Below are 27,484 nucleotides of genomic sequence, written 5' to 3' on the forward strand. Positions count from 1 at the left end.
GCATTGTTTAGTCACAAAACTCAGAAAGACAATCAAACCAGGAAGGCTTGCGCATAGAATACCAAAAATACCTAAAATACATATGACCAGTTTGTCGTCAGTGTTTCTTGTTTTTCCTTGAGTAAGACATTAAGATTTCCAAGCATCTTCCCTACACTCTCAGAAAACAAGGTACAAGTAGGTACAAAAGTTGTCACCGAGGCGGTACCTTTTCAAAAGTACACTTTTGTACCTAAAAGGTGTATATTGGTACTTCAAAGGTACACATTGGTAACTGGTACATACTGTATTAGGACCTTATAAAAGGTACCTTTTTTCTGAGAGTGTACCGTTTGTGTACTGAACTGCAAAAAATTACTTTCACATCAGTATTTTTATCTTGTTTTGTTTAAATGATTAAATATCCATAAAAAACAAACTGACTTGAGAAGCAGATATAGCATAATTATTTTACAGAATATATTTTGAATTTAATTTATTTTTACCTGCTGGCAAATTTTGAAGTATACAGTATATGCCTTTCTCGGTGTTGTTAGTAAGTTTTATATTTAAAACAAGAAAAATAAGCAAAGATGAGAAAAAACGAATGCTGCATTATCTGAATACATTATCTCAGTTATTAATCAGAAATCAAATGTATCTTGTTTCCACGTTTATGCATTTAGCTTTAATCCAAAGCAATATCGATATATTCGATATCTAATCAGGTAATATCTTTTTTTGCAATTCAAAGCCATAACTTTTACGTTGCCAGATCCATCACTCTAAAAAATATGGGCTGTTTCAACCCATGGTTGGATCAAATATAAACAAAGCCAAGAAAATATCCATATTTGACCTAACCATGGGATAAAACAACCCAGCATTTTTCAATTACCACTAGTAAATTAAAATAAAACTAAAGCTGTCACTGGGATGGTACGTTTATGTACCATTCAACTTTGAAGGTCCTACACTGCAAAAAATTATTTTCTTCCCCTACACTGCAAAAAATCTTGAACAATTTTCTTAAATACTAAATTCAAGAAAAATTCAAGAAAAATTTCCTTACCCCATTGGCAGATTTTTTTTTGCTTGTTTTATGCACAAAATCACTTAAATTTGATATTTTTGGTCTAAAAACTAGATTTAATTTCTTGGGTCGTTTTGCTCATCAAGAAAAAGCATCTTAATTTAAGAATTTTTAGATATTTTTACTGAAAACAAGACAAAAAATACTAAGAAATGTTTTTCTTGAAAATCATTTTTTGCAGTGTGTGTACCATTTAATTACAGGTATATGTACATTTGGTTCCACACTGCAAAAAACTTTCTTGCTTAGTTTGTCTTGTTTTCAGTAGAAATGTCTAAAAATTCTTGAATCACGATTTTTTTTCTTGATGAGCAAATGACCTACGTTTTTGGACAGAACATGTAAAATTTAATCAAACTTGTGCTTAAAACAAGCAAAAAATCTGCCAATGGAATAAGACATTTTTTTGCAAATTTTTTCTTGAATTAAGTGTTTAAAAAAAGTAACCTATATCAAGATTTTTTTCACCCCACTGGCAGATATTTTTGCTTGTTTTAAGCTCAAATTCACCTAAATTGTATATTTTTTTGGTCTAAAAACTAGACTTATTTTCTTAGGTCATTTTGCTCATAAAGAAAATACATCTTGATTAAGGAATTTCTTTAGATATTTCTACTGAAAACAAGACAAAAATACTAAGTAAAAAAATTTTTTTTTTTGCAGTGCAGCATGTACCTTTGAGGTACTATTATACACCTTTTAGGTACAAAGGTGTACTTTTTGAAAGAGTACTGCCTCAGTGACAGCATTCATACCTTTATTCAAAGCTGACAGGATAATTATAAAAATTTAACAATAATGTAATCCGGTCCATGACCGGAACTTCACAGGGGCGAAAGCAAATTGCACAAAAATGTTCGATGATGGTCTTACAAATAAAAATTAGCCATCTCGTTAAATACGTACACTGTAATAAAGTTACCTAGTTGCCTTAAAATTTTGAGATTACTTAAGAATGTTAGTTGACTCAAAAAAGTGGACAAATTGTCATGAGATTGCGTGTAGCATACTACAGGAGCTACAGGAACATGTTTTAACTCTTTCCCCACCATTGACTAGTTATCTCGTCAATTTAGAGAACACGCTTTCCTGCCAATTAATTTACACTGCAAAAATGACTTTCTTACTTAGTATTGTTTTCAGAAGAAATATCTAACAATTCTTAAATCAAGATGTATTTTCTTGATGAACAAAATGGCCTAAGAAAATAAGTCTGGTTTTTAGACCCAAGGTGTCAAATTTGGGTGAGTTTGTGCTTGCAACGGGCAAAAGTATCTGCCAGTGCGGTGAAAAAAATCTTGAAATAAGTTTTTTTAAACACTTCATTCAAGAAAAATGTTCTCACCCCATTGGCAGATATTTTGCTAGTTTTAAGCACACAATAACTTAAATTGTATATTTTGTAAATAAAAAAAAGACTTATTTTATAAGGTCATTTTGCTCATCAAGAAAATGCATCTTGATTTGATTTTTTTTTGGATATTTCTACTGAAAACAAGGCAAAAATACTAAGTAGGGTCATTTTTTGTAGTGTATAAAACACTAAAGCATCTACTGATAAAAAAACAGTAAAAACTCCATGTATGTTTTGATCATCGCTCTGAATCGATCTCTATTAAAAGTCCTTTACAAAAATTGAATTATCTTATATAATTATATTATAGCTTTTTGCTCAAAATTGGGTATTTTTGAAGAAACCTACCCATACTTTAGAGATGATAAAAAAAGAACAAATGAAGATTGGATGAAGCGTTTTTTGAAAGCAGAGGGTCTGTTCTTTCATTTGATATATTGTATGTTTATATATTTAAAGAAGAAACCTTTCTGCACTGCGGGAAGTGATGTGTTCATTTTTTGCACATTGTGTGTGTCATGCCATTTGAGGCGTTGTTTCATGTTGGAGTGGATGAAAGGGACAACACAGGTTGTGTTGGGGACAGTGATGGGAGTAACGCGTTACAGTGAGTTCTGTTACTGTGATTCCACTACTTTTAGCGGTAATAAACATATAACGACCAGTTACAATTGGTGAAATTTAAATGAGTTGGTTACTCACGTTACTCTATTTTGTGATAAATGAACACTTGCAGACAAGACATTTCTGATCTAACGTCGCAGAAGGTGTTGAACTAACACACAACATAAAGTTAATTGTAACTGCGTTGCTTGATTTTGGAGGAGTACTTCGTTGCATGTTTGTTGCCGCTAAAAGTGGTGGAATTACAGTGACAGAATTCATTGTGGGCCGGTTGCTCCCATCGCTGTTTTTAACACAACTTGTGTTGTCCCTTTCATTTATTTTAACATTGAGTAACGTATTGAATGGCATGACAGGCACAATGTGTAGAGGATTGACATATCATTTTTTGCAGTGTAAAAGGCATTCAGCTTTTGTGAAAATCATAAAAAAGCTGGTGCTTTCTGGCAACTTAAAAAAAAGAGTTAAGAAGGTTGAGATATTTTTACCGAAAACAAGACAAAAATACAAATTGAAAATGACATGTTTTGCAGTCTGGTATTGTAGCTTGGTCTCGATGAAACGCCCTGTCCTGTGTTAATCAAGTGAAGTGATATCTAAAGCTGTTGGACAATGTCTGACTATGTTTTCATTATACTTTACCCAATTCTCCACCCCATCCTACACCTCCTATGTCCCATTTTACCACTTCACCCAGTAACTGTGCAGATCTACCTGCACCGACCGTCAAAACGGGCCGGATCCACTGAACCCCCCAAATCCGCGTCAGCTGTGCCCTCGCAGCCCACCAACATCCCGACAGAGCCCAAGATTCTGTCTGACAAAACGGCTCGGCCCGGTGCCAGAAAGGTCCCGCTGTTTACTCTTCCTCTGAGGAAGTGTACTGCTCAGTCAGGCCACTCCCCCTTAGACACGCCCAGTTATAGGAGCCCAATCAAATCTCCCAGCCAGTATTTTCAAATCTGTTACTAATCAACAGCTGTGATTTTTAGATTGTTTAAATCCTTTGTTCTGTTTTGTTGTAATTCGTTTAGTCATTTTTTGAGATTTGTTGTTTATGTTGTTAGACTGCATGTGTGCACTTTTTGCTTTTGATTATATTTGCATTTTGATTAACTGTTTATTTCCTTTACGTTGTCATTGCATGTATATTACTAATTCATCAAACAGAAAAATATTCACATGTTTCTGCATTTGACTGTATGTTGTTTATCCTTACATTTAAATGGAATGCATGTCAAATATACAATAAAGTACATACAAATGGCTAAAGCTTTTTATTTAAACCTCTCTAATCTATTTGATTCTGTTATTGTTTATAGAACATAAAATATACTCATTTTAAGCATTATCTTGCTGTCATTCTAATCCTTTCGTTTAAATCTGGATTAACATTTAATCTCAATTTACACTGACAGAAGAAAAGGTCACTAGGATGGTACCCTTTAAATATGCACCATTTAGGTTCAGATAATGTACCTCTGTGATACCATTATGTACCTTTTATAGGTGTATTTTTTTAAAGGGTACTGCCCAAGGGACATCTTTTGTAACTTTTTTCTATGAGAAAAATATCAGTATTCAATATTAAAATGTAATGCCACTAAGCACACAAATTATAGGAAACCCTTGTAGTGACCAATGAATTTTCCTACTCCTAAAGTCTATGTTGCTTTTTCTAGATGAAGGGTATGTCAAAATGTATTTAAAGGGACGACCCATCACCATGTACATGCCCAAAGACCTGGTGGACACCTACAGCCTAGAAGCAAAGATTGATTTGCCTCCTAAGAAACTGAAGCTAGATTGGGTGTATCCTTTTGCTAATGGAAATGCAATTATATTTACATTGATCCTTGTATTGAACCTTCACTGCTATGAAATTGAATGAGCCATTGATTTCACAGAAAATGAGCTGGCACTAATCATCATTAAGGGCTAATAAAATAATAAGATATTTTTTATTGCTCTACATTGTTATAAATGTGGTTGAAGTAATGGTTTTACACATGATGTGATGCTTCATAAGCACAAACTGCACGATGTGTCTGCTTATAGAGATATTAGTGCCTATTTTTTATTGTCGGAATAGATTACTTTTGTATATTAATTTGGCACATCCTCTAAATAGGGCTGTGTTATAATACACTGCAAAAAATGATTTTCGGGAAAAATGTTCTTGGTGTTTTTGTCTTGTTTTCAGTAAAAATATGTACAAATTCTTAAAGTGAGATGCTATTTCTTGATGAGCAAAAAGACTCTAGAATGTAAGTCTATTTTTAGACCAAAAATATTAAATTTAAGTGATTTTGTGCATAAAACAAGCAAAAAATCTGCCAATGGAATTTTTCCTAAACACTAAATTTAAGGAAAAATCTAGAAGAATCTGCTTACCCCATTGGCAGATTTTTTTGCTTGTTTTGTGCACAGGGTCACTTTGATTTTATATTTGTGGTCTGGGAACTGGACGTATTTTCTTGGGTTGGTTTGCTCGTCGGGAAAAAGCATCTTAATTTAAGAAATTTTGGATATTTTGGCTGAAAACAGGACAGAAATACTGGGAGTTTTGTCTTGAAAATAATTTTTTTGCAGTATATAAACAACTGAAAAAAACCACACTGCAAAAAATGATTTTTAGGAAAAAAATCTTAGTATTTTTGTCTTTTTCAGTAAAAATATGTAAAAATAAATTAAATTTCAATTGGGATGCTTTTTCTTGATGAGCAGAGCGACCCAGGGGGGTAGGTCTAGTTTTTAGACCAAAAAAAATCAAGTTTGGGTGATTTTGTGCATAGAACAAGCAAAAAAATCTGCCAATGGGGTAAGCAAAAAATCTTGAACATTTTTCTTAAACACTAAATCCAAGAAAAAATCTAGAAAAAATTGCTTGCCCCATTGGCAGATTTTTTTTTGCTTGTTTTATGCACTGAATCACTTAAATTTTATTTTTTTGCTCTAGGGGCTACTTGTTTTCTTGGGTCGTTTTGCTCATCAAGAAAAAGCATCTTAATTTAAGAATTTTTAGATATTTTGACTGAAAACAGGACAAAAATGCTAGGAATTTTGTCTTGAAAATAATTTTTTTTGCAGTCCATGTTTGACCTAAAAATGATTCACTGAATTTATTAATTTTTTTTACGGTAAGTGGTTGCAATCAATTTATTTAAGCTACATTTAAACAAAAGTTTTATATTTTATTTTACTTTACTTTAAATTGATTGCAATCACTTACCTTAAAAAAAAAATTTAATTCAATGAATAATTTTTTTTCAGTGTGAGGTGGTATTCTGATAATAGATAAAACCACATTTCTGATTCTTGACTATGACCAAGTTATGGTTATCGGGGCCGGGACTGTCGATCCAACCTCTACTTGCTTCCAACGGGAGAAACGGTTTATTTCATTGCGTCTGTGGTTGTGCTTTATAATGTGGATGAGCAACTTCAAAGACACTACACTGCACATACAGATGATATCAAGTGGTAAGACTATATCGAGTGTTCCTAAAACCAACAAATTTGAATATATTTAAAAGTCAAATACTTTTTTTACAATTTAATGAACATCGTATATCAGTATAAAGAAGTGTTCTGCAGTGCATGAGATTCAAATTTCGACTCGACAGAGACATAAATGACATCCTCTCACTGCTGTGTCATCACAGTCACAGCTGCCCATGCACTTCTGTCACTCTTGTTTATTCTCCCCTAAAAGCCTAGCTGTCCATCCTGATAAAATCACCATAGCAACAGGACAAGTGGCTGGCACGTCCGCGGATGGAAAAGTAAGTACTGTTGATATTTTAAACTGGTAACTGTCAGACACTAATTCCAAACCATATTGCCAATATAGCGAAAATGTGTTTCCTAAGCAATGCATGTGCTGCAAGAGTCAGTCGACAGATGTGGATGATGAAGATCTCATATGCATCTGCTTAAAATGAAATGATCTTAGGTCATTGATGGCAGTTTTGTTTGATTTCGGCAGCAGCTGGCCCCTCATGTGCGAGTGTGGGACTCTGTGAGTTTGAACACGTTGCACGTTCTTGGAACTGGTTTCTTTGATAGAGCTCTAGTGTGCCTCTCTTTTTCAAAATCGGTAAGTGCCAAACACCAAATATTATTTATTTGCAATGCTACTGTATTTGCATTTCATTGGCCATTTGCTTGTTCTCTGCACATTGACAACAAAGTTGAATATAATCTAAAATTTTCAATTTGGGGTGAATTTTTTTAAATTCACCAAACTCTTGTTGATAAAAGTTATAAAACCTAACTATTGTTTACTATCGAACGGTGGAAGCTGGTTGTGTGTTGTGGATGATTCGAATGATCACATCCTCTCTGTATGGGACTGGCAGAAAGAAGAAAGGTTTGCTGAAGTGAAGGTGAGACAATAAAGATAAGAATAAAGTTGTATATTTTTTTTATGAAGTCTCATGTTGATGACTGTTCTTCTGATGTTCCTGAAGTGCTCAAATGAGTCTGTGTTTGCTGCTGATTTCCACCCGACGGATGCTAATATAGTTGTTACCTGTGGGAAGTCGCACCTATATTTTTGGTCATTAGAGAAAAGCTCTCTTGTGAAAAAACAGGGTCTATTCGAGGTAAATCTTTAAGATTTTTGTGCAAGTTAAGTCTTTTTATACCACGGGGCTGTTGAATGTTTTATTCTGATTGGTTGAGAAATGTTCCACGAATATGCATTATTTTTCGATAAATGCACAGTTGACCTTGAGTTTGGTTCCAAAAATGTAATAAATCTATTTTGACTAATTTCGGTAAAAACGAAAATGACAAGATGAAAATGCTATTTTTTTGTTACAAACTTTCACATAGCATTTTTTGGTTATAAATACATAAAAACTTAAATCCATGTCAAGTTTTTTATTTAAAAATACTATAAATGTATTGAATTAATATATAAATGTGCATTTATCTTTGCCATGTTATATTCATTTAGTTGACTAGTGGTATACACTGATAAAAAAACATTAATGGCATTAATCAAAACACTTACTTTGTCATATTAAGAACACTGTCATTGCTGCTGTTTACTTGAGACGTCGTCGCTAAACTTTTTTGACAGCGATAAAATTTGTCAGCTGTAAAATATTTTGCTCCTGCTCGATTTTCATTGACTTCGAGCAAAAATAATGGGAAGTTTTTCATAAGATCCCCTGGGGTCAATGTGTTAGCATGACAGAAGCTTGATGAAGTCGGGAGAACAAGCAACAGCCGGCATTTTTCCGTCTCCCGAGTGCCTCTCGCGTAAATTATTTGATTTTGATGGCTTACGTTTCTTTCCCGTCACAGAAAAGCACCACAGGTTAAGCAATGCCATCAAATTATTCTTTTGTTTTTGTTTGTTTGTTGATCACGAAGTACAAAGTAGATGAGGAAAACTACGATTCCCTGTGTATTCAACGCTCCGCCATTGTTGTTTACAGTGTGTGGAATGATGCGCTGTGATTTGTTGAGCGGATTTATTGCATTCTGCAGAGAAAGAGGATTGGCGGTTATCGCGTTAATGGAGAAAAGATGAAAGAATAACACGGCGGATATTGGATTTTGCGTAAAATTAAGAATTTACTTGATTACTTAAATTAATTACTTAATACTGACCTAATAAAATACTGATTTTGGCGGTAACTCATTAAAAAAAGGCATTTATCACGTTTTGGAACCAAACTCTATATATATTAGTGGAATAATTGACTGAATACACTGTTTTCAAAAAGCACACCTTTGCAAGAGTTCATATTAGTACCTCAAAGGTACATATTGGTACCAAATGTATACATATCTGTACCTAAATGGTACATTTTTAAAGGCTGAGACCATTTTTGGAAAGTGTATAATTTTGCAATTTAGTAGTAAAACATGCATTGTCTGTTTTGTATCAAGCAATATCTTGACAATATCTGCTTAAAAAATAAAATCATGTTTATGTTTCTTGCAGAAACAAGAGAAGCCCAAGTTTGTATTATGCGTGACTTTTTCAGAAAACGGCGACGCTATCACAGGAGATTCAAGTGGAAATATACTTGTTTGGGCAAAAGGTGAAAGAATCAAAGCTTTATTACTTGACTGATTTATTACCTTTATTTAACTGTAAATATCTTCTTTATTATGAAGAATAATGTGCATTTGTACAGAAATGAACAAGAATGTCTTTAGATAGGCTTGATTAATTTTTGATTGTTTGGTATGGCAGCAAAGTCCTTAAATTTTACTCCAGAATGACAGTATAGTTCCTAGCCATATAGGCCTAAAAATTGCAACTTTTAATTTCCCGCCGGTCTCAGTACACGATGTAACTACAGAAGAGTCAAGTTTTAAATAGGAAATCAAAACCTTATTGTTATTTTTTAGCACGATGCTAATGGTTTAATCAGATTCAATGGATTATGCTAAGCTATGCTAAAAGTGGTACCGCTAGATTCGGATATCGGCTGAATGGATTCCAAAACTGTAAAAACCAAATGTTCAACTCTATGGGAGCTGGAAAATGAGCATATTTTTAAAAAAAGTGGAGTGTCCCTTTAAATGGAGGTGTTGTGTCATGCTTCACAGGTTGTAATCGTATTAGCTTGGCTATTCAGGGTGCTCATGAGGGGAGCGTCTTTGCACTTTGCATGTTGAGAAATGGGACGCTGGTCTCGGGCGGGAAAGACCGCAAACTCATCTCCTGGGATGAAAATTACCAAAAAACTCAGACGGTTGAGGTAACGCATTACACGGATATCATTTTCATTCAGTCTACAAGCAACTCCAACTTAATTTGCTTTTGTTATTTTTCCTCTCAGGTGCCTGAATTATATGGCCCTATTCGAACTGTTGCTGAAGGAAAGGGAGAGACTGTTCTGATTGGTACTACGAAAAACTACATCCTACAAGGTAGTCTGGATGGGGAATTCGTACCTATTACGCAGGTGGGTGAACTACCTAAACTACAAGACCCAGAGAAGTGGCACGATAATTAAACACGATTTGTGTTTTTTCATAACCCGAAATTGAAAAAATAAAATTGATGCTCTCCGACGTGATGCTTAGTTTAATACGATTTTTTGATTCTCAGGGGCACATTGATGAATTATGGGGCCTGACCGTCCATCCACAGAAGCACCAATTCCTCACCTGTGGTCATGACAAACATGTGTGCCTATGGGACTCAGTCGCCCATCAGCCAATATGGACCAAAACAATGGAGGTGAGCAAGTGTATCTATGCATTATAGTCATGGGTTCGAATCCCAGAGGTCGCACATAGTGCATTTAGTGTAAACCTGAATTCACCTGCATCATTTTCGCTACTGTTACTATAATGATAAGCTCACGCTGTGTTTCTCGGCTTGAGTTATGTTTATAGGATAACAGGATGTCTGATTGGACATATGTGTGTATGTTTCTCTCTGGGACAGGATGCCGCCCAATCGGCCGGATTCCACCCGTCTGGGGCAACGGTTGCTATAGGAACGCAGACGGGCAGGTAAGAGAAGCTATTTATTTTCATCAAACACATCATTTAAATGCTGGAAAGGTCTAATAGAGTGTCGCCCGGAAGACCCAAACACTTATTATTATGCTAATGCGACACAGTAACACAATAGTATCCCAGCGGCAATGTTTCAAAGCTTTATTCCCAACCAATCCTGATAATGGCACTTCACGAAGACCTCAACACCCTCAGCTTTCATTTAGTTTTAGGTGCTACATTGTGGATAATAATGTCATTTTCTTCATTATCAATCTGCACAGGTGGCTCGTACTCGATACGGAATCGAAGGATCTGGTGACCGTGCACACGGATGGGAACGAACAGCTGTCGGTTATGCGCTTTTCTCCAGGTTAGAGAGTTCTCCTGCCGCTACAGATTAAAGTCTCTGCAACTGATTAAGTTGGAAAATCTCTCTTGCTCTTTCCAGATGGCAATTTCCTTGCAATCGGGTCACATGACAACTACATCTACATTTATGCTGTGGGAGAAAACGGCAAGAAATACAGCAGAGTTGGAAAATGCTCAGTAAGCATGTGTATTTATGAGCATAATGCTTTTTTGCATATTAAAGATTACTATTCAGCTGTTACAGACCATCTGTCTCTTCCACACGAGGATCATTAAGATGTTTTTCCTGCTCACATACAGTCGAAAACAACACAAATCTTTATTTTGTTTTCTGTAATGTTTGTACTTGTTGTGTGCTACTGTGGCTCACAGGGTCATTCTAGCTTCATAACTCATCTGGATTGGTCTGTGGATTCTCAGTACTTGGTTTCAAACTCAGGAGACTATGAGATCCTTTACTGTAAGTATCTAACATGAAACCTTACTGTATAGTGAATTGTCACACTTAAAGGTGCAATTTGGGACTTTTAGAAAGATCTCTTGACAGAAAGGTGTGAGCTGTGGACTGAGTTGGTTGCAGTTCACAGTCTCACCACTAGATGCCGCTACAAATTTACACAAGAAGCCACCTCTCCTAACTTAAATTATTTTATATGCGCCAGACAAGATCAACAGGTTGAACTCGCACATGCATTTTGTACAATGTGCTTTAAATTTATGATTTTTTTAAATGCATCTTTGTGGACGGTAGTCCTAATGTCATATAAAAATACTATCATCATGATTTACTGATTTTATTGATTTATTCCTAAATGTCAGTTTCCACTTTCTCTCACGTACGCCCTGCAGTACCCCAAAGTACCCCTAGGGGTACACGTACCCCCATTTGAGAACCACTGCTTTAAATTAAGATGTTACTGTTTGATATTGCCACACTTTATTACTTCATTGCAACTACACTTTATCTACTTGAAGACGTTTTGGTTGTAAATTAAGAACTGTTGAAATATTTTTGTCCTTCGATTGCACAATATACATATGCATATAACCATGCTTAACTTTATTTCTTAATTGTTCTGTAATAAGTAAACTGTGCTATAGATAAAATGTCAGTAAGCACTCAATATGACATTTTTTAAACCCCCAAGTTATTTTTATTAAAATTTTTAAAGTATGACTTTTAACCTTACAAAATAATACAGTATGTATACTGTTAGTAATCCATGGTGTTGTTTTTTAGGGATCCCATCTGTGTGCAAGCAAGTTGTGAGTGTGGAGACCACCCGTGACATTGAATGGGCCACTTTCACCTGTACTCTGGGCTTCCTTGTTTTTGGTAATTTTTATTCATGGATAGCTTCGGAAAATAAGTTTGCATTGTGCCTAACAACATACTTGAGCCACAAATATATTTCCAATATGGGACAGCCTTTAATTTCTTTTTACTCATTATAAAACATATGTGTTAAAGGATTACTCCACTTTCTTAAAAAAAAATCCAGATAATTTACTCACCCAGTCATCCAAAATGTTGATGTCTTTCTTTGTTCAGTCGAGAAGAAATTACGTTTTTTAAGGAAAACATTCCAAGATTTTTCTCAATTGAATAGACTTTATTGGACCCCAACAGTTTACAGTTTAAATGCAGTTTAAAATTGCTGTTTTAACGCAGTTTCAAAGGACCCCAAACGATCCCAAACAAGGCATAAGGGTCTCATCTAGCAAACTGTTGTAATTTTTGGCAAGAAAAGAAAAAATATTTACTTTTAAAACACAACTTTTCATCTTTCCACAGCAGTGTGATGCGCCAGTGGACCTCACGTAATGCGTAATGACGTTAGCGGCCACGCGTTACATAAGTGAAACGCACATTTGCTGACCATTTTTAACAATAAACTGACACAAAGACATTAATTAGTATCATTCCACATACAACAACGTTGGAACGGTCCTCTTTCTCCACACTTGTAAACACTGGGGCGGTAGTTTCGAATACGTCTGGGGTGACTTTTCGACGTGATGTTGATTTACGTGTGGTCACGCTGGTGCATCACACGACTAGTGCAGGACGAGAACTTGTGGTTTAAAAGTACTTTTTTTCTTGCAGAAAATGACAATCGTTTTGCTGGATGACACCATTATGCCTCGTTTGGGATCATTTAGAGCCCTTTGAAGCTGCTTTGTAACAGCCATTTTAAACTGTAATGAAATTGTGAACGGTCAAATAAAGTTTATTAAATTGAAAAAAATCATGGAATGTTTTTCTCAAAAAACTTAATTTCTTCTTGACTGAACCAAGAACAAAGACATAAACATTTTGGATGACATGAGGATAAATTATTGGGATTTTTTTAAGGAAGTGGAGTAATCCTTTAATTGAAATCTTATTTTAAAGGCAGAATATGTACGATTTTTATAATAAATGATCCAAAAAAACAACAAAAAAAACCACTTACTCCGTGTGATCTGTTTCTTGCATTATCCCAAAAGTTCCCAAGGATTTGTAAATGCAGAGAAATTCCTATTTTAAATAACAGCTTGTCCCATGTCATGTCATCAATGATATGATATCCGTGCTATCCTCGGCTTCCGCTTGTAAAAACTATGGCAACACACATGGACAAATGTGGAAGTTGTGGTTATATAGCTTTTAGCACGTCACTGTGAATCATGATTATCCATTGGCGAGTACAGAAACCCCCCAAAAACGTAATTCATTACCTCATCTGTGAACATGATCTGTGTATGCCATACAACTCTGGATGTGAAAACAACATCTCCCGTTGTTCCAATCTCATTAATGGCGTCATCATGCTTCGCTTTTGTTATTGTTTTGAAAATGTGACCTCTAGTGGCAAAAACGTACATATTGTGCCTTTAAAGGGACACTCCACTTTTTTAGAAAATATTTTCATTTTCCAGCTCCCTTAGAGTTAAATATTTGATTTTTACCATTTTGGAATCCATACAGCTGATCTCGGGGCTGGCGGTACGACTTTTAGCATAGCTTAGCATAATTCATTGAATCTGATTAGACCATTAGCATCGCGCTCAAAAATAACTGATATTTTAAGTTTTCCTGTTTAAAACTTGACTTCTCTGTAGTTACATCGTGTACTAACACCCACGAAAAATTAAAAGTTGCGATTTTCTAGGCCAATATGGCTAGGAACTATACTCTCATTCTGGTACAATAATCAAGGACTTTGCTGTCGTAACATGGCTGCAGGAGACACAATGAAATTACCTAGCAGCCGAAAGTAGTCCCCTTGGTAATTTTCAATAGCAGGGGACTATTTTCCGGCATTGTGTAATATCATTGCGCCCCTGGTACAAAACGGTAAAAATCAATCTTTATATAAACATAGCCAAGAAAACACATAGCGACAGTTTTCCTGTTTGTCCTCATAGCATAGCTGCTCAAGGCTCATTGATGAAATTTGTGTGTTTTGTTTGTCTTCACTCTTTAGGTTTGTGGCCAGATGGATCAGATGGGACTGACATAAATGCTGTGTGCAGCTCTAATGCAAAGAGACTGCTCGCCACAGGAGACGACTTCGGAAAAGTGCACGTTTTTTCATTTCCGTGCTCTCAGTCTAGAGTAAGAAACAACACACACTTTCAGTTTGGCACAGTGTAAACAAAATATATTCTTATACCATGTGTATTTCTCTCTCATAGAGCTCCTAGTCATGTCTATGGTGGACACAGTAGCCATGTTACCAACGTTAACTTCCTGTTTGATGACAGTCATTTAGTCTCCACAGGAGGCAAGGACATGAGCATCATGCAGTGGCGTGTGGTGTAAAGCAGCTACTGTCACACTGTGTCATGTGACTGCATCAGAACTGGGATCAAGTGGCTTGGGAAAACAAAACATTGGGCCATTGACTACAGTGGGAAAGTGGACAGGAAGGACGGCTCGGTTTTATTTGCCTTTAATTGTTATCTCAGGTCACCAATATTTTAAAACGTCTCGAAAGCTCCCTGGGTTATGAAAACCCATCTCCCTAGCTTTTGAATAACAAACTAAAGAATATTCTGTATTGGACAAAGTTAAATACGATGCCAAAGCACATGAAGGAACATGTTGGTAGTGAGCATTTTAGTCCAGTTGATCTACATTATAGGTTTAGGGCGCTGGCTGATTATAACACTGTAAAAGCATAATGTTTTGCCATTTTGGATAAAGTCTTAAAATTTGGAAACCATAAACAGGAATTAAACTGTCACATTGATTGTGTTTCAAAAATTGCACGTTTTTGTACTAAAACAAATCGCCTTCCATAACCATACATTTTGTAAGCTTCTGCTGCCACCTTCTGGTATCTTGAGGTACTGCAACCACTCTTAACACTAATATCATAATTATTCTCTGTTCTTTTCAAACTTTTATATCATGTGTTTCATAATTTGAAAGGTTAGGATTACCAGCCATCAGATTTCTCTCAAGGAAGAAAAAAGCATGTATAACAGTTACAGGACAGTCAAATTTGGCCTTTTGCAAGTGATCTTGCTAAATCAGAGTAGCCATTCATTCGTTTAGTTTTAATTATCAGATTAACATAACATCTGTTTTGTAAATCAACTAGCTTAACTGAAAGTCAACTATGTAGTGCACATTTACATTATAGTTAAGCCTCATTTCCATAACCTCTGCTTGAGAAAAGAGATCAAACAGTTGTTACAGAATGACTGTACTATCAATAATAAAGCTAAGCATGCACAAGTTTGATTGTAACTGTCTAACCCATTTTCCATGTTCATTGTCTAATGTATGGCATAACCATCAAAATAAAGCAATTTAAACGATTGCAAGTTCTCTAAAATATGAAATGTTGTGTTTTGTAGGCATGCCGCTTGTTGGACACAAGTGACATTTTAAAGGATTAAAACTATGCTATAATTTGAACAAGGAGACAAAATGGACAACCACTACATTATTGTTTAGAAATGTAAACAAATCAAATACAACCACTATTGTGTAAAGCTCTTTAAAGGGGACATATCATGAAAATCAGAATTTTCCATGTTTATGTGCTATAATTGGGTCGGTAGACCCACCCGTGCATTGTATATTGGCTGGCTGGGTGGGTGTGTTTGGTTAATACCATTACAAATGCTTTGAGCAATGACTTATATATAAATAGATGTATCTATCTATTCAGTATCTTTTTTCCGCAAAATAAGAGCAAATAACAAAAATGAAGAAAATCATTAAAAATGCTAATTTAAAAACAGATTAAATAAATTTACAGTGTGGTAATTGGTAACAGTGCTGATTAAAGGGATAGTTCACATTCACTTCAATAGTAGGATAAAACAATACTATGGAAGTGAATGGGGCTCATGAACGGTTTGGTTGCAAACATTTCTCAAAATATCTTGTCTTGTGTTCATCAAAACAAAGAAATTTATACAGGTTTGTAACAACCTAAAGGTGAGTAAATGATGATCGAATTTTTCATTTTTGGGTGAACTATCCCTTTAAATAAGGAAAAGAAATAAAAAGTACAATTCGTACTGTACATAAACAACCGCTTAGTCTAGTTAAGCAAATTGATTATTAAGAATCTAGTGATATATAACAGTCCTACCGCGTTTATATTAAATCCTAGCTTAAATTTTTTACATTAAAAAATAATTTCTACTGTAGTGGTTTTGAACCTTAGTAAATATTTAAGGATCCTCCTGTATAGCTCAGTGGTAGAGCATTGTGTTAGCTGTGCAAAAGATAATGGGTCAAACCCAGGGAACGCACAGTGATTCAAACTTGAACAAGGATACAAAATGGACAACCACTACATTATTGTTTAGAAATGTAAACAAATCTGAAAATCAGACTTTTTTCCATGTTTATGTGCTATAATTGTATCAACCTAGAAAATGTGAAAAAGATCAACCCAGTAACATAGTTTTGGCAAACCATTCTCTGCAAGCATGTGAAAAAAATTTGACTCCCCTTGTGATGTCAGAAGGGGATAATACCACCCCTTAATCTGCACTATCCAACCACCACGACACTGCCATTTAGTGCAGAGATCAGCTCATGTGCATTTAAAAGGACACACCCACAAGGTGCTCACACCTACAAAGTGGCAATTTTAACATGCTATAATAAATTATCTATATAATGGTTTGAGCTAAAACTTCATATACGTACTTTGGGGACACCTAAGATTTATCTTTAAAAAGCCTTGTGAAATGTCCCCTTTATTACATGGTTATGCCCTGACCAGCAGATACACAACAGCACATACTGTATATACATTAAATAAAATTTGCTTATGTCTGTTCAAACAGCATAAAAAAAACTAGCATGAATGATAGGAAGAGATTAAATCAATCCTTTACAGAATACATGAAGTTTATGTATGCAAAAACATGATTATGTGAATCAAGATTTCCTTGGCAAGCCCTAAGATGACAAATCCTTAACTTAATGCATCAAGAATTAAAATAAGCATAAAAGCATTGTCCAGCATACTTAAATTTTATTAAGGCCTTTTCAAGAAAGAAAAAACAAGATATTTGTTGTGGTTTGGTTATATTTAAAAACAAATATACATATTTCTATTTATGCCAAGGTCTATAATATTTTACTGCTTAGAAATTGGTGGTTCAACCGAATTATGACAGGGGTAAGGTAGCTGGGCCAGCCCACTAAGGCTGGGCTCACGACGGATTGCAATACAGCATATTGTCCACTAGCGGCCACTGTATTGCATGTTTGTTTATACGCCTTTCCGATAAGCCTCTTTCTCATTGTCATAACACGGAGGAAAATGGCAACTACAGTGCGCGTTTGCGGTCCGCAATTCACATCGATGTAATAGGCGCGACCATGAGCTAAACATCGGATATGTTTTATTCTGCTGTGATATGCTGTAGACATTTAGACACATCTGCATTGCTGCTTGTCCGTGGACCGGCTGTGCATCGCTGGATGAGCAGTGAACCTTCAAGCTGACCATTGTTATATTGAATAGTACACGTGTAGTGTTATATACACGCGCAAATAGACATTTATGCGCCGGTAGCTTTACATAAACCGGTTCGCCTCAGTGGCTTTCCCGAGTTTCATTTATTCTTTATATTATTTATTACGTTGATATTCGTGTGGACAGCATCGGAAAATGAGGTAAGAAGCCAAATGTGTTGTCACAATCTAGAAAAATGCACTATACTGTAGTAAATATGTGAATATGGATATATTTATACGGTATATAGCGCTTGACAGCGTTGAGCACACATATTGGACGCGTGTCAAAACCTAACCAGTCGGCATATCTGGGTGTCATCACATGAACGCGCCTAATAATCCAGCTAGAAAATGCCGTCTATGTAGGCAGCTCGGTAGGATTTGAGGCGCATCCAATGAAAGGGCCCTGCACAATCTTCACCTGTGCTGACATCAGTGGCTGTGTTGGGCGTGTAGCGCTCGCGCAGTGAGATGCTGAGCATTGATGCCGACGGCTATGACAACTTCAATTGAAATGTCCGCCGGATTTAACGCGACCACACGGGTGTTGTGTGTTTTATTATTAGATTAATAACGGTTACTGAGCGGTAGACCCACCCGTGCATTGTATATTGGCTGGCTGGGTGGGTGTGTTTGGTTAATGCTATTGCAAATGCCTTTGAGCAATGACTTATATATAAATACATACTTGATGCTGTGATTTGAGGACAAATGCATTTATCTATTCAATATCTTTTTGGCAAAATAAGAGAAAATAACGAAAATGAAGAAAATCATTAAAAAGGCTAATTTAAAAACAGATTAAACAAATTTAGTTATAATGCAGCACACTGTTGTTAACAGTGCTGATTAAAGGGATAGTTCACCCAAAAATAAAAATTCTGTCATTATTTTATTCACTCTTATGTTGTTACAAACCTGTATATATTTCTTTTTTCTATATGAAGAAAGATATTTTGATGAATGTTTGTAACCAAACCAATCATGAGCCCCATTCACTTCCATAGTAGGATAAAAGAATACTATGGAAGTGAATGGGGCTCATGAATGGTTTGGTTACAAACATTCCTCAAAATATCTTGTCTTGTGTTCATCAAAACAAAGAAATGTATACAGGTTTGTAACAACATGTAGGTGAGTAAATGATGACAGAATTTTCATTTTTGCGTGAACTATACCTTTAAATGAGGGAAAGAAATGAAAGGTACAATTCTTACTGTACATAAACAAATCTATTAAATTAAATTTATGATTATTAGGAATCTATTAGGAATCTAGTGGTATATAATGTTCCTACAGGGTTTATATTAAGATTTTTGACATATAAGTAGTAGTAAAATTTTTACTGTAGTGGTTTTGAACCTAAATAAATATTAAAGGATCCTCTTGTATAGCTCAGCGGAAGAGCACTGTGTTAGCTGTGCAAAAGATCATGGGTCGAACCCAGGGAACACACACTGATAGAAAAATAATGTAGAAGATGTACATTGTAATGCACAGTCAGTTGCTTTGGATAAAAAATCTAAATGCACTAATGTGAAGGATATTGTTTAATGCATTTTATTAATGGATTATAGTTAATACTACAGAATACTGTAGTATACATGAACAATGTGATGTAATTACAGTAAATTAATACACTATAGAACAGGGGATTTCAAAGTTTTTGATGGCTGGGATGTGGGACCCCCACATATGATTAATCTTTAGCGAGAGACCCCTTTCCTAAAATATTTATCCATATATATTTTTGGCCATTTTTCCTTTATTAACAGTGAATAAGGAGAGGACAGGAAAGTACAGGGAGGAAAGAGGGGTATGGGATCAGCAAATGACCACGAGCCGGGAATCGAACTCGGGTCGCGCTACCCACTACACCATCAGCTCGGACATATCCATATTTTTTGTAAATAACTATTTAAATGGTGTTAGATAAGTAGTTATTGTGATATTATAAAGACAGCAAATTGTTTACAAACTGAAATAATTGGCTACACAGACTTTTCACAATTTTTGCTTTGTCTTTTTTCTCTTTAAAACTCCTGCACTAGAGTATACTACGATTTACTACAATAAAGTGGACTCCACTAATACTGGCACTCTTGGTAAATATAAAGATGAAGGAAGGCTGTGAAAAAATGTCTTTGTTGTTTAACCATTTGAACTTTTGCTTAAATAATAACAAAAATACTCTGCTCTCACGAATATCAAATGATGGCAAACATGACTCATTATGAATTCATATGGGAAAATATATTTGAAGTATATTCATATTTTTACATTTTTAGTACAGCTGCATGACACAGTGGTATAAATAGGAGCTAACACATAGACCACATTCACATAGTCATCCATCACAATGGATAAGACCGAGAAATATAGATCGATTATAATTCGCTGAGCTTCGCAAAATATGATGTGTAAAAAAAGCAGGAGGACCTTTGAGAATGCCCATTTCTACCACCAGGGCAATAATTAAGTTTTAATCAACTGGAGGTGTCATAAATCTAGCTGGAAAAGAACACGTGTCTGTATTGTTTCAACACACTAGGAGGGTGTCTTAAAGGTGCAGTGTGTGATTTTTGGAGGGATCTCTTGACAGAAAAGCAATATAATATACAAAACTACATTATCATGCGTGTATAAAGACTTTTTTATAATAAATTGTTATGTTTTCATTACCTTAGAATGAGATGTTTTTATCTATATGCACGGGGGTCCTCTTACGTGGAAGTCGCCATTTTGTGCCACCACGTTTCTACAGAAGCCCTTAACGGACAAACATTTTTGTCTCCGACGATGACATGTTTTTCCGGTGGCAGCTATTGTAGCTTCTCTATGCGTTTCAAAGCGAGGGGTGAGCAGTGGGCTACTAAAATGTACACACTGCACCTTTAAGTGGCCCAAAAATCTCCAAGGAAAAGGGACACATTTGGAAAATTGAAGCAGTTAGTTGAGCCTTAAAGTTCACCCAAAAATGAAATTCTGTCATCATTTACTCACCCTCATGCTGTTACAAACCTGTATACATTTCTTTGTTTTGCTGAACAACACAAATGAAGATATTTTGAGCAATGTTTGTAACCAAACACCATTGACTTCCATAGTAGCATTTTTCCTTCTATGGAAGTCAATGGTGCTTCTCTTTCATGATTCATGACAAATATCTTCCTTTGTGTTTAAATACAATAATTTATACACTGTAAAACCTAACATTTAACTTAACTCAAACCATTTAAGTAAACCGGTTGCATTAGACCATTTAAGTTTTAAAACACATAAATTTAAGTACTGTGAACTTGAGTCATGTGAAATTATGCACTTTTATTTAAATATAAGTGCATAACTGCATATGACTCAATTTGTTTAAGTTCACATTACTCAAATGTATGTGTTATAAAACGAATGCAACAGGTTTACTTAAATGGTTTGAGTTGAGTTAAATTTTAGGTTTAACAGTGTACAGGTAACAACATGGGGGTAAGCAAATGATGATTTTTTTGGGGGGGGGGGTAAACTGTAATTTTAAGTTAAAAAAATGTCAAATCTACCATCCGAAATCCGAGTTTTTTGTAAGGGTTTCAATGAAAACCCTGTGCTCTCATCCAAAATCAAACTCATATTTCTTTAGTTTGTCAGACACAAACTTTAAATAGAATTGGGTTTGAGTCAGATGAAACCAAAATAAGGCTTTTTGGCAATAAACATCAGAGATGGGTTTGGCACACACAGAGAGGTAGTCATATGGAAACGTATCACATGCCCACAGTTAAATATGGTGTGGGGCTTTTATATTTTGGGGCTGTTTTTGCCAGAGAATAGATTCATATGGACTCGAGTCTCTGTCTCTGCAGAAAGCTTAGAGCTGGATCTTCCAGGTGGACATTGATCCAAAACAAATTTACAAATTAACACAAAAATCATTTCCTGAGCACAAAACCAAGGTCTTGCCATGACCTAAACCCTGTAGAACACCTTTGGGGTGAACAAAAGAGGAAAGTCCGACTCCTCAAACATTTAAAAGGATCAGAAGAGATAAAGGGATGGTCTCAGATCTCATGACTGTTTCAGAAGTACAGCGGCTGTATTTGATTAAATGACATCAATTTCTCAAATATGTACTTTTCTGGTAACATTCACATACTATGACCACACAGAGCATACACAAAAACATCATGGATGCATCTACAATCTACAGCTCCCAAACTTAACAAGCGTAGACGCTCTTGGCAAACAGGACAGCGAATGCCTCAACCTCAACATAATGAAGCACTGTGGCTAAAAATAGCAGTAAAGACTTTTGCTCGGGCAGTCAAGGGTTGAATAAATCATTCCGCTCAACCACTTCCTCCGTTTCCCGTTTGTAAGTACGTCACCTTGTCCTGTACAATTTAAGACTTCCCTTTAGCCCAGACAGAAAGGGAATAAAGGAAAGTGGACACACGCAGCAGACTTCAGAGAGGCTGGGATGTTTTAAAATAAATGCAGCATTTGATGTTAAAGGTCCCGTTCTTTCTTTGTTTTTGAAGTTTTGATTGTGTTTACAGTGCGCAATATAACATGTGTTCATGTTTCACGTGTAAACACTGTATTTTTGACACAATTTACTTATCTGTATACTGCTGTTTTCACTGTCCTCAAAACAGGCTGATGTCTTCCTTGTTCTATGAAGTCCCTCCTTCAGAAATACGTATTGAGATCTAATTGTGTAGCTTGTTTAGTGTGTTGTGATTCAATAGCAGCTTAGCTTGCCGGTAGCTTAGCTGGCGATGTATTTCTGTGGGCGGAGTTTAGTCAAAAAACTGTTCTAGTGACGTCATTAAAGCAGGAAATAGAGGGCTGTAGTCCAAACTGACCGTTCGTTGTAGGCTTTGAAAGAGGAATTCTGTTAAAGAAAATATATCGCATGGCAGTGAACTTTGAGCTTTATCATTTTACAGGTATTATTTATGCTATTATAGCAACATTTCACACTAACTAGGGTTTAAAAAATGGGATCAGAAAGAACGTGACCTTTAATGACAAACTAGGGTGTGTTAGTGTTAATGCTGATACTCTCTATTTTCACATTTAAGGTCAAGATGTTTAATCCGTACACAAATGAGTCGATACAGACTACCTGTTTAACTCATTTGCTGCCTCCTTTTTTTTTGAAAAGTTGTCCGCCAGCATTTTTTGTGATTTTCACAAAAGTTTCCAAAAACAAACTTCCAGAAAAATGTTCTTCTAAAAATATATAAACATACAAATATATCAAATAAAAGAACAGCCCCTCTGCTTTCAAACAAACAATAAACAAACAAAACGGGAAAATTTATTTTATCCTATCTATATTTTTTTCTCTGCGTATACAGTCTGAAATATGGGTATTTTTCTTCAAAAATATTTTTTTTTTAGCAAAAACGCTGAAATAATTGCATTTGTAAAGGAATATTGTTAGAGATCAGATCCATAATGATTATCAAAACATAAACACAGTGTAAAATTAATACTTTTTGCTTTAGTTTCTTTATAAATTAGCGAAGTGCGCCATCTAGTGGCTAATCTCTGTATTACAAATAACCTTAATGCTGCTTTCAGACCAGCCACGGTAGAGGCGTCAAGCTCGAGTGATTTCAATATTAAGTCAATGTGAAGATGCATTGACACGCTTCTGGAGGTCTCGCGGCGCGAATGAGGCGTTTAGCACGGCACGGTAGACGCAATTCCACCCAGAGATGGGGACTCGAGACTTAAGTCGCACACACAGTGACTTCAGACTCGACTTGAGACTCGACCCTCAAAGACTTCAGACTCGACTCGGACTCGAGCCGCGCGACTCGTGGACAATGTTTATTTTTAGGAAATGTCTGATGAGCTCGCTGTCATACCCCTCCCTCCGTTACCTACAACCTGCCCACAACGTGACACGTGACGTATCTGCTCCGCGCGCGCGGCCGCGAATCGAAAGCACCGTCTGCTGCTGTCCCACTCATCTGAAGCTTTGGGTAGTGCTGTGACAGATCCGCGGTTCGGCTCGCATGCATTTCGAGGATTAATATGCAATTTAAATAGGGTACGTTTTTCATTAACTGGTTATTAAGGCTTGCAATTGTTTAAATGGTTAAACAATTTAACCGCAAAAAGGCGCTCAATTGAGCAGATTTCTGTACGCACATGCGGTTAAGTGTGTCCGGTCAAGCTCCAGTCAGGTCCAGAGTTGCGCTACTTTGTGTCATACTGTAGTGTAGTCCATTAACATACATTTGCTGAATAGAGCAATGAAAAACAATGTAACGTTTTTATGTGAAGCGACTGCTGCATCTTCTTCCTGAAGCGCTCCACCTGTGTTTGAACACGCGTTTCAGTGCCCTCAGTAGTGCACATACAGAGAGAAGTGTTTCAAAAGTTAAGCCAACATAAAATCTTTCTTTTCTGGACAAGGCACACACACACACACAAAATGATCTCACAGTATTCTTTTTCTAATAAAAACATTTTTGTTTATGTCTTAAGAAACCAGACAGAAACCAGTCTGGGCTTATTTGTTCTTAATAAAGAGACAGTAACCTCAATTAACCTACTTAAGTCTGTGTCATTTATGTTAATCAAACAACCCAAGACAAACAGAAAATCACTTCTATTGCTCAAAAATAATAATAATAATATTTAATTTGTACAATAAAGACTGTTATTATCCATTTAATTTAATTTCTGTACCTAATGCTAATTTTAGACCTTACTTAATGTGCAACTTTGTTCTTTTTTATAAATGTTTATAATTTCTTTATTTGTTATTAGATTTTTATTTGTTACAACGAGACTTGAGACTTGACTTGGACTCGAGCCCAGAGACTTCAGACTTGACTTGGACTCAAGCTCAAAGACTTCGGACTTGACTCGGACTCAAGCTCAAAGACTTCAGACTTGACTCGGACTCGAGCTCAGAGACTTGTGAACATCTCTGATTCCACCTTATTTGCGCATCTAGTTCGCGCGAATGGCGCAAATTGAGCGTTGTCGCGGGAAACACGCAAGTTAAAAATTTGAACTTTGGCGGAAAAACGCGACGCATTAACCAATCAGGAGCTTGCTCTAGTAGTGACGTGATTACAGAAAGCGAGCGGAGTCACAGAAGCCTCTTCAATGAGGCGAATTTCCGTGTGAATGTCTTGATGAATAAAATTTCACACGTGGCTTTCACTGGCGAATGAAGCGAGTAAAATTGAAATGTTCAAGCGGCAAACTAGACGCGGTAGATGCGAATTTGACGCCTCAAACACGGCTGGTGTAAACAACATGGTAAAACCTCATCAGTAATCCTTTTTATGCAAATGTTTTCTCTTAAATGACGAGATATCTTGTCAATGGCGGGGAAAGAGTTAAGAGAAAAAGTTACCAGGTTGCCTTAATTGTTGAGTTTATTTAAAAATCTTATCAGTTAACTCAAAAAAGTTGTGTCGTCGGTAGTGTGGCCATTCATGCCAGTTCCGACGGACACGTCCCGAACAGGATTTCAGGTGCGTTCTCCGGATGTCGCGTTGCTCGACCGCATACGTCATTTAGGTTTTCACATTTCAGTTAAAATACATTTGAAAATTAAGATTTATTTCTTTTAAGACATACAATCGTAGTTTCATTCTTACCTTGAAATGTAACGGTTGCTTTTCTGAAATCGAACCTGAAATATTAAACCTTGATGACTCCTGAAATCCTGTTCGGGACTTGTCCGGCGGAACTGGCACGAATGGCAACCCTTGTCGGAGCTGATGGTGTAGTGGGCAGAGCGCCAACATATTTCGCGACCCATGTTCGACTCGGCCCGAGGTCCTTGTATCCTTCTCTCCACCCTGTGTACTTTCCAGTCCTTTCCTGTCATACTGTCTATCTAACAAAGGCAAAAATGGCCTTAAAACATAACTTTAAAAAAATTGTTGTGTCAACTCCTATTTTTAAGTTGAATCAACTCAAAATTTTAAGGCAACCAGATAACTTTTTGTACAGTTTGCCTTTTTAATACTTGGTTGGCACTTACCTTTCCGTTATTTAGGCAGTCCTTCCAGAAAAACGCTGAGTTTTTTTGTGTTGTTGCGAGCAAAAATCCTCGATTTTGCGGCACGTTTTCTTAAAAAATGCAATGGAATATGCGGGATATTTATGCAATTTATGAGATGGAATTGCGGGAATTTGCGAAAATTGTAGAGCCCGACCGATATGCGTTTTTTCGGGCCGATGCCGATACAGATATTAGGGAGTAAAAAAAGTCAAACGATATATCGGCCGATATTCTTTATGTGTATATTATAGTTCAGTATATACTACAGTATATTATACTAAAGTACTGTACATAGAATACACTATATACTTTAACATAATATACTGTATATGAATAAATGCAATGCAATGATCACTCACATATGTGGTGATCACTCACAAATGTGGTGATCCAACACTTATATTGATGTGACAAAGATATGTACTATAGGCAAGAAGTTAACAATAAACTTTATTATCCAAAATTAGTTGGATATCAGTGCACTAAACAGTAAACTTGACTTATTATAAATAACTTTAAAACACAAAGAGAACAAAATACATAAAACTTGCATCGTTTGCAGTTTTGACGAGAATAACGTTATAAAGAGAAACTTATGAAGTCATTGATTAATATTAGCTTTACAGTAAGTTGTGTTCTTCACAAATGAGTTAGCCACTCACAGTTACGAAGACAATGCTTGACGGAGCACATACTAATGTACGCTATGTTTAATGTTGTGCACAACGTTTTTATAACACAAACCCAGGGTTCCGTGCAAACTTTAGACTTTTATAAAAATAAAGAGTCTTCGCTCCGCCTCTTTTATTTAGCAAGGGTGTAGAGTTGCGCGAGCTTATTGAATCAATTGCTCTGAAATTAGCATGTTACCCAACAACACAAGCAGCAGTAATCTCATATAGTGATATATAAGTGCACGGCTGCGCGTAGTTTAAGCGTGTCATTTCTCCGTCTCGCGTCATTTCTCCCGCTTGCGTTTTAACTCGCAAGTCGACAAAGAGACGGATTAAAAACACCAAATGTAAGCGGGAATGCGTCTCTCTTGTCCATTTATAATCCAATCGACCAAAGCGCGTCTTAATACCATGTTGTGAAGAAGACACTGCGTGACTGCAGCCACCTGAACTGAGAGACTGACTGACTGAAGTGAAGGGGGTGGGGGATTGGCTGGTGTCACTACAGTGAGTGATCTGGGTCGCCATTAGCAACCAGTATGGCGCACTCTGCTGGACAAACAAGTACTTACATCTTTCAAATGCATTTAATGTGTTCTGTAACAAACGTTCATATCGGCGCATATCTGCGGCTTATACGCCGATACAGATATATCTGCGACATGCTCATATCGGCCGATAAAATTGGCAAAACGATAAATCGGTCGGGCTCTAGAAAATTGCGGAACTTGCAAAAACTGCGGAAACTTGCAAAGGCTGGAATGATGTTCGCGTCACATAATCACGTCACTTCATAACGTTCCCATGGCAATAGAGGACACGGCTGCGCTTTTGGGAAGTAAATGCAACATCTTTCAACTTTCTGCTAATATATATGGGACTTTTTGCTACGAAA

At 36.1% G+C, this 27,484-nt stretch overlaps 2 protein-coding genes across 13 annotated transcripts in view; both read left to right on the forward strand.

Annotated features, from left to right (window-relative positions):
* eml1 (EMAP like 1) overlaps nt 1-15,711 on the forward strand; it is a 75,658-nt gene extending 59,947 nt beyond the window's left edge. For 11 of the 12 annotated variants that reach the window (XM_073869671.1, XM_073869673.1, XM_073869674.1 and 8 more), the window contains 17 exons: nt 4,733-4,862; nt 6,384-6,533; nt 6,766-6,835; nt 7,039-7,145; nt 7,339-7,438; nt 7,523-7,657; nt 9,013-9,112; nt 9,627-9,778; nt 9,860-9,985; nt 10,132-10,263; nt 10,474-10,541; nt 10,811-10,899; nt 10,978-11,075; nt 11,271-11,358; nt 12,139-12,234; nt 14,369-14,495; nt 14,577-15,711. In XM_073869671.1, the coding sequence (XP_073725772.1) occupies nt 4,733-4,862; nt 6,384-6,533; nt 6,766-6,835; nt 7,039-7,145; nt 7,339-7,438; nt 7,523-7,657; nt 9,013-9,112; nt 9,627-9,778; nt 9,860-9,985; nt 10,132-10,263; nt 10,474-10,541; nt 10,811-10,899; nt 10,978-11,075; nt 11,271-11,358; nt 12,139-12,234; nt 14,369-14,495; nt 14,577-14,706 (1,898 nt within the window). In that variant the 3' untranslated portion in view covers nt 14,707-15,711. The remainder of the gene's footprint in view (nt 1-4,732; nt 4,863-6,383; nt 6,534-6,765; nt 6,836-7,038; nt 7,146-7,338; nt 7,439-7,522; nt 7,658-9,012; nt 9,113-9,626; nt 9,779-9,859; nt 9,986-10,131; nt 10,264-10,473; nt 10,542-10,810; nt 10,900-10,977; nt 11,076-11,270; nt 11,359-12,138; nt 12,235-14,368; nt 14,496-14,576) is intronic. The other variant, XM_073869672.1, reaches the window with a different exon arrangement.
* Nucleotides 15,712-17,631: 1,920 nt separating this feature from the next.
* Nucleotides 17,632-27,484, forward strand: part of evla (Enah/Vasp-like a) — a 54,253-nt gene continuing 44,400 nt past the window's right edge. The window contains exon 1 of the mRNA XM_055172331.2: nt 17,632-18,039. Coding sequence (XP_055028306.2) covers nt 18,035-18,039 — 5 coding nt within the window. The 5' untranslated portion in view covers nt 17,632-18,034. The remainder of the gene's footprint in view (nt 18,040-27,484) is intronic.

This window comes from Misgurnus anguillicaudatus, chromosome 7, assembly GCF_027580225.2.
Source record: "Misgurnus anguillicaudatus chromosome 7, ASM2758022v2, whole genome shotgun sequence".
Classification (NCBI taxonomy): Eukaryota; Metazoa; Chordata; class Actinopteri; order Cypriniformes; family Cobitidae; genus Misgurnus; species Misgurnus anguillicaudatus.